The sequence below is a fragment of the Orcinus orca genome, chromosome 10 (assembly GCF_937001465.1).
Source record: "Orcinus orca chromosome 10, mOrcOrc1.1, whole genome shotgun sequence".
Lineage (NCBI taxonomy): Eukaryota > Metazoa > Chordata > Mammalia > Artiodactyla > Delphinidae > Orcinus > Orcinus orca.
In genome coordinates this window covers 35,857,563-35,872,429 of record NC_064568.1, presented here as the reverse complement: position 1 = coordinate 35,872,429, position 14,867 = coordinate 35,857,563, and the positions used below count along the sequence as shown (strand labels likewise).

Genomic DNA, 14,867 nt, shown 5'->3' with positions numbered 1-14,867 from the left:
GGGCTCTGTGCATCTCTGCCCCTCCTGTGGGTGCGGCCCACTGCAGAGGACTCATGCCCAGCCACTCCGTCCCCAGGCCTGTGGCGTAACGTGGGGTGAGGGGTCACTGCCGGTCCCCAGCCTGTGGCTTACCCTGGCATCACCGAGTACAGAGTTTTCTTCCACTTGTATGCAGAGCTTCTTCGGTTCCGAGTCACTACCACGTGCTCAGGGGATGCACGAACCTGCAGCTGGGGTTTCTCGAAGGTCACCTCAATCCACGAGAAGTGGCCCTTCTCTGTCTCATAGTGGCCAGTCACCTCAACCCCTGAGAGGGCCGGGAGCAGAGAGGTCGAAGCTGTGGTCCCAGCTGGGCACTGGCCTGAACAGGTGGTCCCTCCGGCTACAACCCCCCGAGCCGCTCTTCACCCACTCACCTCCGGTCCCCTTCCCCAGCCTCCCCTCACACCACGGGCCTGCTTCCCACAGTCTTTCCACTCATCCCTTGGTTCCCTATAGCTTTGGAGGGGCCCCCACGTCTTGGGTGACAGCCATCTTCAGACGAGCCCTCTGAGGAGGGAGGTCTCGTGTGAAGTCAGTAAACGCGCGTGAAGCCCCTGCAGCGTGCCTGACCCTGAGCTGGGCACCGTGGCCAAGAGTGGGAGGGAAAATCAGTGCTCCCTAGCCTCAGGGAGCAAACAGACTCTGGGCCTGGCGTGATGAAGCGGGAGACAGTGTGTGAGGTCTGGGGGAAACGAGGGGGCCGTAGATGTTCGTTGACTGTGAGTGGCTCTGCAGGTGTGCATTTGAGCATCCCGAGTGCTGTGTGTCCCCACGTCTGACCTGACAGCTCAGCTCGACCCTTCTGGGGACTCGGGGTCAGGTCTGGCCAGCGCACCTACCTCCTCCCCGCATTTGTTTCCTCCACACCCCCTACAGCCCCACCAGCTTCCTTCAGGGCTCTGTGCTTCTGCCTACCCCTTCCTCGACCTTGTGGACCCCCCATTTCTCTGCCAAGGCCCAGTCACCCCCATATGACCTTGTGCAGCCTCCCCTGACCCTAGGACAGCTCTCATCTCCTCCTCTGGGCTTGTCTCCATGGCGCTCTGGGCACGGACGACAGGCCCCTGTGCTGCTCTGTGCCCAGGCCTGTCTCCCCAACCCTGAAGTATGGCAGTGCCTGGGGGTAAGCCCACATCTGGTCATCCTGGGGTGCAGGCCACTCAGGCCTGCATATGTGGTGCCCAGTGAAAGGTGTGTGGGGAAGACGTATGAGCACAAGTGTCGGTGCTCAGGGGCTTGGCCATGTTACTACCTGGGACGAGGACTGCCCGTGAGTCTCTGTGGGCAGGTTTCCCACCGTTTTTTCTGGGGTGGGAAGTTGGGGGTGCATGGTGCCCGGGTCTCTCTGGGTGTATGACTGGGTGTGCACCTCTCACCTTGGCCAGGGTCTGAGAGCAGGTTTGTCGGTCCCTGAGAGCGCTTGAGGTCCACACAGAGCCGGTCCACGCTCTGCCCAGGCAGCGGCAGGATGACAGAAGGAGGCTGGATGGGGGCTGGGACAGCAGGTGTGGTTCTGGGGGCAGGTAGAGCAGGCTGGGGGTGAGGACGGTGAGGGGGGCTGAGGGGAGCTGGCACTTACCGTGGTGTGGGGATGCCGTGGTTGTTTCTGAAAGAAGAAAAAGTCTGGGTTTAGGCAGCCCCTTCCTGGGAGGGGTGGGCTGAGGAATGGAGTAGCAGATGGGTGTGGCAGGGCTCCCTCTCCATCGAGAAGCCCACGCGACAGGTGGCAGAGCTCCCCGGGCTCTCCCCTCCCAGGCTCTCCCTGCTATAGGGCCAGAATCTATTGCTGCCTGGAGGTACCTTTGATTCTTAAGTCCATGTCATGTTCATCAAGAAATGAGGTAGCTGATAGCCCTGACGCAGGCATTAGTGCAGGAACAGCCAGGAACAGAAAGGGAGAAGGCAGTCAGGATTCAAAGCAATCGGCAAGCCCTCCAGCCATCACTGCCACCTGCCACCCACCAAGCTCCAATACCACAACCCCTGCCACACCTACACCCAATCTGGACGAGCCTTTGCAAAGAGATTTTTCAACCAGAAGAGCATGCTATTAGGGAAAACGCTGAGGAGACAGGGTCCAGCCGGGCCCTGCGGCTGTGTCTGAGTCCAGATTTGGAGATCAGAAACAGCTCAAGGGACTACTCCTGGCTTTGGGAATGGAGGAAATCTTCCCTTTCTAGAACGTTCCATCCTGAGCCAGCCTCCAGAGTGTGATGAATCCAATTAAGTAAAAATAAAGGACACGTTATGTAATGTCATACCTTACAGCAACTCTCCCTGGTCTGTGCCTAGCCCTGTGCTTGGTGCTCTATCTTATCCAACTCTATGGGCAGGTTCATCTTGAGGAAACTAGGCCCTCAGAGGGTCAGAAAGCGGCTTACGTGGCATCACGTCTGGTGGCGTTGGTCTCCAGGGCGTACGGTGGGGTGGATAAGGAAGATGAGGAGGATGAAGAGGTCCAGGTGGTCCTAATCTCGTGGGGAAATTGTACAGTTTATCGAAAACTCCAGTTTTGGAAAAGTTGACACATGCAGTCTTTTCTCAAGCAGTGCCATGGGTCCCCACACCCATGGCTCTGGGACCCACCCCAGAAGAGGGATGTGGAGAAGGCAAACGGCTCCCCTCCCCACACCCGCCATTCTGGGAGAAATTCAAAGCTGGAACAATGGACCCTTCTTGAACTCCTCCCTGCTGGGATATCGGCCCCCCTTGCCCCACTCTGGCAGTGCCCCTCAAACTACCTTGTCCTCTCCAGCCTCTTCTTTTAGAAAAGACAGGGTCTGCACTGCTGCCTCCTAATCGGACACAACTGGATTTGAGTCCCAGCCCTGCCACCAGCTAGGCGAGACAAGAGTCACTCCCCCCAACAGCCAGGGCAGAGCCCAGTCTGTGGCCAGGTTCAAGGTTCCGTAAACAGCCCCTTCCTCTATCCTGTCCTCTTTTGCTACCTGATACTCTGGACGCTTTGCCTCCCACGGAATGATATCTGAAGAGAGTGTGACCTGGAAATCAGAGAGACCTGGGTTTGCTTCTTGGATGTGCCTTTCTGGGGCCCCCAGTGGGATGGGGGTCTGTGGCCCTAGTGTCCAGGACAGGGCCTGAGTGGCAACCAATATGAATGAACAGGTAACTAAATGCACCAGTGTGCTTGGGCAGATGCCACCCCCTCCTGAGCAGGGCTGGGTTGGAGAGGCCCCGGCTAGCAACCTCACAGTCGCTGTACCATAGGCCCTGTGTCAACCAACAGTCACCCAGGCCAGCCTTAGAGGGTATTAGGCCCTTACCTGAGTGGACGTTCCTGTGTCTGTTTTCTGGTTAAGACAAAAAGAGGGAGAAAGAGAGAGATACACTGTCAGGGTGGTTTTGATAAATTTGAAGTGCTTCTGTTTAACCTTGCTTCCCAACCCCAGCACTACACAGGTGCAGTGAACATGCAGGGGTCAGGAGACCTAGCCTCAGTTTCCTCATCAACGAAATAGGGTAAGTCTCCTGGGAGTCTGTGGGTGGCAGGGGTGGCGTCTTGGTCGGGATGTGGGGAGGGGCTGGGGAAAATGCTGGGTCAAAACTCTGCTGCCACACCCACCATTTTCCACGGGTTTCTCAGCAACCTGAGACTGCTCTTGACCTTCGGGTTTGGTGATCACCATGGACGTGAGCGGGGTGACAAAACTGTAGCTGAGCGACAAGTTCAGAGCTCGGGCCTCAAGAGCCTGCTTCTCAGCATCTAGCGTGGAGACTCTGCAGGCGGAGGAAACCAGTGGCTCAGCAGGCCCCGGGGTGCCCAGTCAGACTCTCCCTCCCTTCCAGACCCCTCTAGGGAGCTCCCACTGGGGGTCTGGAACTCAGACACGATACCGCCACCCCGTATCCATGCCTAGCGCCAGCTGTGCCTGCCCCACCGGTGAAGAGCCTGGGGAAGTGCTGAGACCGTGTGTGGCCACCCCAGTGGGCCCTGGAGGGTGTGTCCACCCACGTTTGCTCCAGCAGTTGCTGGATGGTCAGGTACGCCCACAGTCTCTCCATGAAGCTGTGGAAGATGTATCTGGGGCTCCAGAACGCCTCCTCCTGCTCTGCCACGCGGGACTCCGTTACAAAGGTGATGTTCTCCATGTGCTGGAAAGAGGGGCCCAGCCAGGGCAGGAGCAGTGAGGGTGTGGCGTCTGCACCTGGCCTGGCGCTGCCCAGCAATGCCACGAGAAACCTGGCAGGGGCAGCGTTGGCTGCAAGGCCACATTTCCTTTGAGTAGAGTGGAGGGTAGGGAGTGTGTTTAGGGGTGTGAGGGGCTCAGCCACAGAGCCTCCAAGGATGACAAGGAGGTGGAGATAAAAGGGAGCAAACTATCCCAGGTGCTACACAGCAGGCGCAGAACCAGGAGCTGCATGAATTTTGCCTTCTCCACACATACAGCTATTTGTTTGATGGTTTTTCTCCAATGAACTTTAAGTAGACTAACACTCTTGGTCTTGACCCGAGCAGTAATACCTGTGAAATCTTAGGTCTGTGGTTCGAGTTATTTTTCAGAACACATTAAAATAAATGCATAACTAAACTACTAAAACCAAGACATGTTGTTTGTAAACTACTCCAAGGCACCTTGGGTTCTGCACTTTGGGAACCCCTGGCCTCCAGGATATCAGCAGCTAACATACATGGAGTGTTTATACCAGGCGAGACCTTAATCCCCACTGCAGCTTTACCAGGTGTGGGAGAGGTGACCTACTTTCATTTGTATACAGCAGGAAACTGAGGCACAGGGAGCTTAAGTGCCTTGCCCCAGGTCTCACCTCTGGGAGATGGTAGAGCTGGAAGTGAAGCCGGGCAGGCTGGCCACAGGGCATGCCCTGCCCATCATGACACTTGGTTACTTCTCCTGAGACGAGGCCCTGGGCCCCCCATGCCCGCTTGCCTAGCCCACCTGCTATTCTCCCCACACGTGCTGCCTGCCTGCCACGCAAGCCTGGAACATTCCTCCGTCCCTCCACCATCTGGCCTCTGCCACCCTCTACTCACCTCTCAGTCTTAGCTGAGCCTCCTCTGGGAAGCCCTCCCTGATCCCCGAATTTATCCAGCCTGTAGCTCCTTGTTTGTGTGACAATTTACCCATGCTGTCTCTCCCGTGAGGGCAGTATCCCCAGGGCCTAGAGAAGTGCTGTGTTTCTCTTTGTGGAATGAGAGGGCCTCCCATGGCACAGAGGCAGGGAAGGCTGGGCGAGGACAGGACGCCACACGGTGAGCTGGGTTCTTGACCTGGCTGCAGTGGGGCCCAGGGCAAACCGCCTGCTCTGCCTGGATGTCAGGCTGCTCATCTGTGAAATGGGAGCAGCCCTCCCTGCCTGACTGTAACCTCAGAGGGCTGGTGTGAGGACAGGAGGGGATGCCAAGCACCTGGTGCCCTTGGGAACAGCAGCAGCAGCACTGACTGACCATGGAGTGACTGCCGCATGCCGGCCCCACACAGGTGCTCTCAGAAAATCACATCATCTCACTGAACCTCTACCAGGAGCCAACACAGTGGGGATGCGTCATCTGCAAGTGGCAGAGGGCACTCTGCAACTTGCTCAAGGTCAACCGGCTGGAGCCTGGCAGGGCTGGGGTTTGAACCCAGCCGCTGACTGCCTGCCCCGGCGGCCCTTCCCCTCCAGGATGGCTGGCCATACCTACCAGCTGCCCCCTGACTTTGGCTGAGAACACATCAGGGCTCTGGTCCCGGAGCTTCCCGGCCACCACCAACTCGGAGCCCTTGAAGAACAGCCGGAAGGCGTCCTGTGTGACCGCCTCCACGGTGTTGCTTGGGTACTCGAAGGCCACCGATGTCATCAGTGGGTTGGCCACCTCTTGGTAGAAGTCCTGCAGGGTGGGGGTGTCATGAGGGCCGTGCTGGGGTCTGCCCGCCTGTCAGTGCCATCCCTCGCTCACGTGGCCCAGCAGGGGCGCATGGGCACCTGGAGCTGCAGTGCGGAGTCCGAGTCCTCATAGATGCGCCGGGCCAGGCCACCGTTGTCCAGTGCCAGCTTCTCCAGGAAGGCGTAGCTGACGTCGAAGCCGAAGCCCAGGCAGAAGAGGCTGTGCTGGCCGTCTATGGCTTCCTGAACGTTCTTCTGGATCTCTGAGGGGTTGGTTTCCCCTGGACCCAGTGGTTTGGGAAAGGGGTGAGAAAACAGTGATTTGCTCAACAGATATTTCTGGAATCTCAGAGCCAGAGGGGCCTCAGAGATCCCCCCTCCCTGCCCCAGGTCCCACAGCAAGCCGGGCCAGAGCCCAGCTACTCCCTCTGGGCAGCACGTCCTGGGGCTGCTGGCAGGGCCTCACCCACAGTGGGGTCGCCGTCGGTGAGGAGGATGATGAGGGTGACGCTTCCTGGGGGCAGCAGCTCCTCCCGGTTGGCTCTCTCTAGCAGCTGCACGGCCATCAGCATCGCATCGTTTATATTGGTCCCTGTGGGGCACACACTCTTAGGGTGGCTCCCAGCAGGGTGCCCCAGGCTGGGCTCAGTGCCCTGGAAGTTGCGTGCAAGGCTGCAGAGGCGCTCACCTCCCTGGGCCTGGATGGCAGTGGCGTAGCTCTTGGCCTCATTCACGTTCTCAGCCGAGGCTGCCACTAGCTGTGGCTTCCACGGGGTTGCTTCCCCACTGAAGCTGATGAGGTTGAACTGGTCACGGGGACCGAGGTCACCCAGGATCTTGATGAGGGCTTCCCGGGTCTGGTCAGGGGAAGGGGACACAAGGTGGGTGTCTCAGTGGGGCCTCCCTGGGGGCTCATGTGCCCTTGGGCTGGACCCCCAGGCTCACATCTGCAGTGAGGACATGGTGAATGCTCTAGCGGCAGGACCTGCCCCAAACTCTGACCAACCTCGACCCATGGGAGTCCCCTACCTAGGAAGATGGAGGAGGGCAGGTCTGCCTGTTCGACCAGAGCTGAGGGTGTGGGACATCTGTGAGTTTTCAGGACCCCGCCTGGCCCATGGGACCCACCTGCTGGATTTTCCTGCCGCTCATGGAGCCGCTCTTGTCAATGACAAAGATCACGTTCTTGGGTATCGTGGCCAGGTGCTCAGGGGCAAAGTAGTGCACAAAGTAGCCATTCTCGATCTGTGACCAGAGTGAGACACACCCAGGTGTAAGAGCTGCAGCCCTGCCCTGCCCCAACCAGCCTCCTCATCCCCAGTCCTGGGGGTCCTCTGCTCTCTTCATTCCATCCCCCTCCATCCCTGTCCCACCATTAACCTCCCCAAATCCTTGCCATACTTTAGGGTTTAGTCCAGCCCGTCCCTTGCAGGCTTCCCTGCTCATGCATAGCCCACCAGAACTCTACCCCTACTTTACCTCTTACTTGTTTTAGTATCTGAGGCAGCTTATACTAAAAGGTTCAGACATAATAAACCTGAGATCCATCAAAAAAGTGAAGAATCCAAAAACAAGGTCCATCTATGGCTTCCTGCATGTTCTTCTGGATCCTCGAGGGGTTGGCCTCCCCTGGACCCAGTGGTTTGGGAAAGGGGCGAGAAAACAGTGATTTGTTCAAAAATAAAGGGGAAGCACAACGATGCCAGAAACTTGCGTGAAAGAAGGTACTGTAATTGAACATAAACATGAACTGTGAGTCTCCTGGCAGCCAAGGCTACCAGGGAAACCCTGCAGGGCAGTTCTTCAGCAGAGACAAACTTTCCTCCCTCCGAAAGAGAACTGTTTCAGGGACAACACAACTAAACTGCCTGTTTGCCGTCTGTGCTGCCCCTGGTGCACACTGGTAACTAGGGGTGGTTATTTTGTCTGTTCTTTTAGAACCCCCAGGCTCAGGTCCTTGAGGGTAGATGGACTTTTTGGTGGCTCAGCTCTTCTCTGAAGCCCACACACCTGAATGGAACCCCCGGAGACAGTCCGGTCCACATCATAGCGGACGATGAAGTTGCCATCCAGGACTGTGTCCTGCTGCTGCTCTGGAGACTTTTGCTGCTGGGACAGCGTTGGCCTGAATCGGACATGAGCCTGGAAAAATGACCAGGCTGAAGTTGGGAGGAGCAGCAAGGCCATGTCAACAACACCCCTCACCCCCATCTGAAGAGAGAATTCCAGGAGGCAGCCTTGGGTCAAATTCCAGAGAACTTTCTCTCCAGCTGAGCTATCAGATAGACTGCCTCCATGTAGGGGAGTGGGTACAAGTGAATCCCCTGCTCTTAGATCTGTGCAAGCAGAGGCTGGGCTCAGGATGTGTGCGTCCAGTCAGCTCCTCCTCCCTACCTGGTCCTGGGACCCTGACATCAGTCGTCTCTCCCGATTTCAGGGTTCAAACCAGCACCCACCATCCTTCCCTAGGTCTTGCCCTCTCCATCTGCCAAATGACAGCATGGACACAGGAACCTCACAAGTCCCTTTAGCGCAGAGATTCTGCCCAATGGTCCCACTCTCTGGAAACCCAGGCCCATAGAGCCAGCCTGAAGACAGGCCCCTGGGAACTCTCACCCGCAGACCATAGCAGGCCCACCTTGGTCTTGTTCTGTGTGGTGGTGAGGGCCTCTGCCAGTTCATTGGTCATGAAGGTGCTCTCTGTCTCCAGAAAGCTGATACCCTGAGGCTCAAAGATGTAAATGTCCATCTAGAGGCAAGAAGTGGGTTACTGGGTCTACTGGGGGACAGGGCTGGCCTCCACAGGAGGCAGAAGGGGAAGCAGGGGCCGCCCTCAGGAGAGTGAGGAGGGCTTCTAAGAGGAGGCGGCACCAGGTACCTGCAGGTGCTTGACCAGCTGCTGGGGCTGGACTTTCAGCAGCAGCTCGTACGCTCCCAGATGCCGCACCAGGAGCTCCTCATACACCAGCTCGAAGGTGATCTTGGCAGCGGGCGCCACACTGACTGACACCTGGAACTGCTCTGTCTTTCTCCCAGTGGCCCTGGGGGAAGAGGGCATCAGGTCTGCCCCTCAGACCAGGGGTGGCTGAAGGCAGGGGCAGCCCCCACCCCCACAGGGTCCTCCCCACCCCGTCGGGCTCACTTGACGAGGCCGGCGCTCTCTCCCCTCTCCACAGCCGCACTGTACTGCTCCTGGGCTGCAGCCTTCTCCTTGATGTTACCGGGGTAGGTCACACCATCAATGATCCTGGGGCAGGAGGGAGGGAGTTGTTGAGAGCCCGGTGGGGGAGGCTCCCTGCAATCCTGCCTCCTCCGGGACTTCACGTGCCTCTTGACACACTGACTCCCATCTTTACCTGAGCCCACCCGTTTATTATGCACCTACTGTGGACACAACTCTGGGCGGGGCCCGGTGTCAATGGGGGCTCTGCAGGCCTCCATCTACCCTGAGACGTGCACTGTGTCGGCAAACATGCCTTTTACTAAACAACTGGGATGAAGGCTGCAGGGGAGGCAGGTCCCGGCCTCTCTTCTCCCTTCCTGTTGGGCTCCATGTCCCAGTTGCCCCTTGCATCCCACAGACTGTTCTCAGAGGAACTGGTCAGCCACCAGCGAGATCTCTGAGCCACAGTTCACTCAGCCCCGTGGGGCAGACTCAGCAGGAGGGAGATGCCGGCTCCCAGGCCAGTGGAGACATAGGACTGAAGGCTCTGACCCCTCTCCCCCATGGCTGCCCCCTCTTCCAACACTGGACAGGCCACTCTGCAGAGAGGCTGGCCTCTGGGGAAGGAAGTTTTGGACAACTGGTGGACAGGGCTCCTTGGGGTGTGCAGACAATCCTAGTGGCTGTTTCTGGGGACTGAGAGTGAACTGGCAGGCAAACATAAGCCTGCTCTGTCTGGGGGTGGTGTGAGAGGGTGAGAGTGTACGGGGGGGAGGGGGGGCAGCCAGGACCTCAGGACCAAGTGTCCTTCCTCCACACCCTCCTGACCTCCCTGGTCAAATTTAACTCTGGGCTAGGGATTGGGCTGCTGCTGGGCTGCAGGGCTTCTCCTCCCAGATGTCCAATTTGGGATTCCAGAGCAGGGCCCCCTGCCCCCTGCTTCCCTATCTCATGCAGCAACAAGAGCTGGGCCCAGAGAGGGGTGCAAGTCCAGGGCCCTCAGAAGATGCGATGGGCCTGAAACCTCGTAACTTGCTGGCCGTGGCACCCACATGGGGGGCGGGGTGCAGCCTGTGAAGTTGGGCAGCACAGGCCTGGCTCCAGGGTGAGGAAATCAAGGGCTGCTGGAGGGGGTGCGGGCAGAGAGATGAGGAGCCAACCATAGGGACCAGACCCCCACTGCAGGTTTTCAGGGGTCCCAGGGTGCACTGGGGACTCCACCTGAGATGCTCGCTCTCTGCCTCACCCATTGCCCTCCCTGAGTTTCTGGGATCAGCCTCTCTCTGGTCTGTCCTCAATCACTGCCTCTCCTGCGGGGCCAGGGACAGAGAGTTCTCTTGCATTTAGTAAACATTGCAAAACCCGGTCGGGAAGGGTGGGGGAGGACAGTAGAGACAACGTAAGGATCATCACCTGCTTACAGAGTCCACAGAAACCCCAGGGGCCTCCCAATGCAGCTTCTGACCCAGAGCAGAACCACCCTCTGCAGTATCCCAGTTGGAGGTGTGGGGGGATAAGCCTGGCTTAGAACTTCTGTGACAAGGAGGTGGTCCCCCTCCTTGAGGCACTGCTTCATTGTGGGGCAGCCCAGGGGTTAGGAAGTTTTCTGTATTCTGAGCTGGAATCTGCCTTTTGGTGACTCCCTTCTGCCTGGGCTTGGCCTCAGGATGCCCTAAGTCTGTACTTCTCAAAGGCAAAGACACAAAGATACCGTGGTTCTCCATGTGCCACCTGGGCAGCACTCAGGGAAAATGGATGAACAGATGGAGAGATGGATGGTGGGAGGGACCAACGGAGGGAGGGATGAAGGCACAGCAGGATGGATGGAGGAAGGGAGGGAGGAAGGGATACAGGGAGGGAAGGAGAGAGGGAGGGAGGGAAACGTCTCTGAGAATGAATGAAGTTCCTGGCTAAAGCCTCTGCTCCCTGTATTGCCTGCAGGTGGAGCACACACACCTCAGGCATATATCCTGGCACATCTCACATCAGGAAGATGCCCTCTCTTCCTGATCTGGCACAGGGACCATGGTGTCACAGTGCTGGATTGGGGAGGGGGGACGAGGAGGAGAGCAGGAGGGCACCTACATGGAGAAGTTGGTGATAAAGGCCTTCTTGGGCAGCTCCATCTGGAAGGTGACCTCCTGCAAAGTACTGGCCTTGTTGACCACCCGGCTGGTGACGACTGTGTGGGCAAATCGGGATGAGACCCTGGAGTCTACAGTGAGGCTGTAGATGTCGATGTCATTCTGGACCAGTGGAGGAGGAAAGGAAAGGGTAGGACTGTTCAATGTTCTTCAAGAGTGGGCCTTGACCTTGGTCCCAGACCAAGCCCTGGCCCCCAACCCCAAGCGAGACACTGATCAAGCCTCAGGCAGAATTCCATGAAGCATTTCATTTGTGAACTTTCATCTCAGATCAGAAGCAGCTGTGTGCTTCATTCCCCATCCTACAGTGCCACGGGGCAGGGATCAGTCTGTCTTGTTCAGTGGGGGCCACAGTGCCCCTCGGAGAACAAGCAGGCAAGGGGTGGGGGGTGGAGCCTGAGCCCCACTGTGTCTGGGAGGAACTTACTTATCCTTGGGGCAGAGGTGAGTGGCAGAGGGTCCTGTTAGGTCAGGAAGCTTCCATGCCATCTTAGCTCTGCCCAGTGAAAGGGCAGTGAGCAAGTCCTGTGACTGGAGAAAACAGCCCCTGCCAGCCTCCCCCCAGGGGCCTGCAGGAGCTGGGAGAACTGGAGGGTCCATCTCTGAGGCTGGGCATCTTCTGCTTTGCCCCCTTTTCCCTGCGGCATTGGGCCTCTCCTGTTGCCCTGTCCACAGGGCACTCCCCCAGGCATGTGTTTCGCTCGAGGTCTGCGGTCTCCAAGGAAGGGCACGTGCAAACAGGCAGAGCCTACACATCTCTCGCCCGCCTGCCATGTGGCGCACGTGTGCTTAGCACAGAGGTGCGCGGCGGGCCGTGTGGCTTGTCTACACGTGAGCGTCTGCTCCATGCCAGACGCTGTACTCAGCATTTTACAACACTCCAGGTTTCCTCTTCACCACAAACTTCTAAATAGTTCTATTACTACCTTGTTCTACAGATGAGGAAAAAGAGACACGGAAAGCATCCCTGACTTCCGAGAGGTCACGCAGCCAGGAGGCGTAAGCTGGGCTCCTGAGTTCCATTCTTACCCGCCCCACCCACTGCCGCCCTCCAGGGCAACTTGTTAGGCTGCACTTCCTCCCCGTGAACTGGGGATACCGGGATCACCCCTTCTTGTAAATGGGGGACTCTCCATAGAGCCCTCAGTGTGGCGCCTGGTGGATGGGCAGCACGACTTCTCTGCACACACACCGACCCGTGCTCACTTGCACACACCGAGGCTCTCCTCCCCTTCACCCACTTGTCCCACTCACGCTCAGGTGCACACACACAGGAACCCGTGGACACCCGCTACCTTTTGGGCCCTGAGGGTCTGGAGGGTGGCCAGCGAGAGCAGGACCAGCACGACGCCACAGGCGCGGCCAGGGGCTGGGGTCTTCATTTTGGCTCTGGTGCCTGGCAGGCTGCTTCTGAACTTGAGAGGAAGAGCGCAATGAATTTGTAACTTGCTCGCTGCCCCGCCCCTGTGGGGGCAGGTTCTGGGAAATTGGGATCTGCAAGCCAAACACCGCAGTGGCCTCAGATAAGCAGGCAAACTGCGAATGTCCTGTGGACCTTGGCTGGGGATGGGAACGTGTACTGAGCAGGAGCAGGCTCAGGTGGGAGTTAGGTGCTGGCGCCCCTTCTGAATGGTCCAGAATCCGACCAAACCACCACCACCCCTTGCATGGCTCATCTCGCCGACAGGCTCCCTAGGACTGGAGGACATAGCAGTGAACTGGCCTGCTCTCCATAAGCCCAGCCTGGGAGAAGCACAGGCGTGGTTGGAAAGAGGGCCAGAGGGTGGTTTGCAGGAGGCAGGGACCTGGAAGTCAGGTCAGTGTGACTGGGCAGTGGGACCCCAGATGCACCAAGCAGCCCTTGGGGTGCCTGAGTGGGGCAAGATCTGCTGGGGCCAAGGCAGGATGGATACACCTTATTTCTGGGATGAGAGAGGCTAGGTCAAGGAGCCCCCCTTCTCTCTGCTGGGGCCTCAGGATGCTCTTTGGGCCCCATTATTCTAGCCAGGACTCTTGGTGCAACTCCAGCAAGGCCTCTGAAACAAGATCTGCACTTGGCAATACAAACCGAGGGCCATAAAGATGCCCACACGTGGTGGCCCAGAAGTCCCGCTCTGGGGAACCTCCTGAGGGAAGCATGGAACAGAGAGAGCACAGAGCTCCTGAAGGGGACGATGTTCAGGTGGCCTACACGGAGGTCAGCCGTGTCAAGGGAGCCCGTGAGTCACGCCTGGAGTGAGAAACGGCAGAACGCCGATCTGTCAGCACGCCAAGGCAGTGCCGGTGTCGTGGGCTCAGACCACAGGAGGTGGCTGGAGGGCCTGGGGTAGGATTACAGATGATGTTTTTTCAATTTTCCTTTAATAAAGTTGAAAGACTGCTTTCATAACAAGTAGCAATAAAGCGAATAAATACTAGGGGATCTGGATGCAGCTGGTGCTTATGTCCCTGTGGCTCTGGGAAAGCTTGGCTCCTGAGTCTGGGGCCACAGATGGGATAAAGAGGCTTCAGAAAAGTGGCCAGGTGCCAGATCCTTGGTCGGGGAAGGAGGACTCAGTGACACTATCCCAGGGGTGGGAACTGGGGAAGGGTACCATCTTCAGGGCCTACTTGGGACCCTGGCGCAGTGACAGGCTTGCAAGGGCCGGGAAGGGGGCTCCTCCATTAGCCCTGCCTCGGTCAACGCCAGTAGCATCTGCCCCAAGGGAAGGAGGCTGGGTCTGTGGCTATAAGTAAATATTCCCCTTCCTTAGCATGACTTAGCCAGGAGCCTCACCTCTGGCGCATCTATACAGCTCTCCCTTTGACTATGGATGTGATTGGGATTACTTGGGAAGACATACCCGTTCAGCAGTCTGGGGAAAGAGCCTCCCCAGGAACCCAGCGAGCAGGCCCAGGCCTGGTCGCCACAGAAGGTCTGCTCCCTTGGGGCACAGAGCATGGACCCAGCCTGGAAACAGCTATATAAGGAGGCCGGGCTGGCCAGGAATGTGGGAAAGGCTCTGTGCAGCCCGCTCCACCTGCCCAGGGGACAGGCGGGACTTCCCTGTAGGCACTGGCCCCGAGCCAGGCACTGTAAGCCCAGACCCTGCCAGTCCATCTCCGGACTGTCTGTGGTCTTGCTGTCACAGCTGGACAGGCCTCTGCAGTCCCCTGAGTCTGACAGGTCCATGCGCACAGAGACACTGAGGCCTGAAGCGGGAAGAATCGCACATGAGCTGAGAACCTGGTGCTCCATGCCTCAGGCAGAGCTGTGGGAGTGGCAAGGGGGAGGCTTACCCTGTTTGGGAGAGGGGACAGTAGCTCAGGAAGCAGACTGCCACTGGCCAGAGAGGAGCCTCCACCTGGCTTTGTCTTTGAGGGGATGCGAGCTGGCAGGGAGGCAATATGAACAAGGCGGGGCGGGGGGGGGGGGCGCTTTGAGGATCCTGAGTCCCTCAGAGCCTTGGGGTCCTTGGAGGCATCTCGATGGCTTCTGTGAAAACCAAGGGAAGGGTGAGCCCCAGGCCCCCACCTGCTTCACTCTGAGCAGTGTGACTATGGCCTGTTTTGTGCAATGGGCTCCCTTGCCTCATACAAGGGGAAACAGGCTCAGAAAAGGAGGAGAGACAGTCTGAAGTCACACAGATCAGCTCCAGGTCTCCACACCCAAGGTTCTTTCTAGTACGTGGCAG

The 14,867-nt window shown here is 58.1% G+C and overlaps 1 protein-coding gene across 7 annotated transcripts in view; it reads right to left on the bottom strand.

Annotated features, from left to right (window-relative positions):
* ITIH4 (inter-alpha-trypsin inhibitor heavy chain 4) overlaps positions 1–14,867 on the bottom strand; it is a 21,305-nt gene extending 6,438 nt beyond the window's left edge. Inside the window, exons 1-22 of one of the 7 annotated variants that reach the window (XR_007479726.1) lie at positions 14,473–14,867; positions 12,489–12,608; positions 11,135–11,295; positions 9,029–9,133; positions 8,765–8,927; positions 8,525–8,635; positions 7,897–8,028; positions 7,015–7,131; positions 6,575–6,743; positions 6,353–6,478; positions 5,986–6,167; positions 5,705–5,890; positions 4,016–4,155; positions 3,626–3,780; positions 3,327–3,353; positions 2,991–3,044; positions 2,784–2,837; positions 2,424–2,510; positions 1,843–1,896; positions 1,622–1,648; positions 1,419–1,535; positions 133–307 (exon numbers count right to left, since the gene is read on the bottom strand). Coding sequence is in view for 2 of the 7 variants with exons in the window: in XM_033424587.2 (XP_033280478.1) it covers positions 133–307; positions 1,419–1,535; positions 1,622–1,648; positions 1,843–1,896; positions 2,424–2,510; positions 2,784–2,837; positions 2,991–3,044; positions 3,327–3,353; positions 3,626–3,780; positions 4,016–4,155; positions 5,705–5,890; positions 5,986–6,167; positions 6,353–6,478; positions 6,575–6,743; positions 7,015–7,131; positions 7,897–8,028; positions 8,525–8,635; positions 8,765–8,927; positions 9,029–9,133; positions 11,135–11,295; positions 12,489–12,575 (2,429 nt within the window). In the remaining 5 variants the exon portion in view is untranslated. Of the gene's footprint in view, positions 1–132; positions 691–1,418; positions 1,536–1,621; positions 1,649–1,842; positions 1,897–2,423; positions 2,511–2,783; positions 2,838–2,990; positions 3,045–3,326; positions 3,354–3,625; positions 3,781–4,015; positions 4,156–5,704; positions 5,891–5,985; positions 6,168–6,352; positions 6,479–6,574; positions 6,744–7,014; positions 7,132–7,896; positions 8,029–8,524; positions 8,636–8,764; positions 8,928–9,028; positions 9,134–11,134; positions 11,296–12,488 lie in introns of those variants that run through there. The other 6 variants (XR_007479727.1, XR_007479730.1, XM_033424587.2 and 3 more) reach the window with 6 other exon arrangements.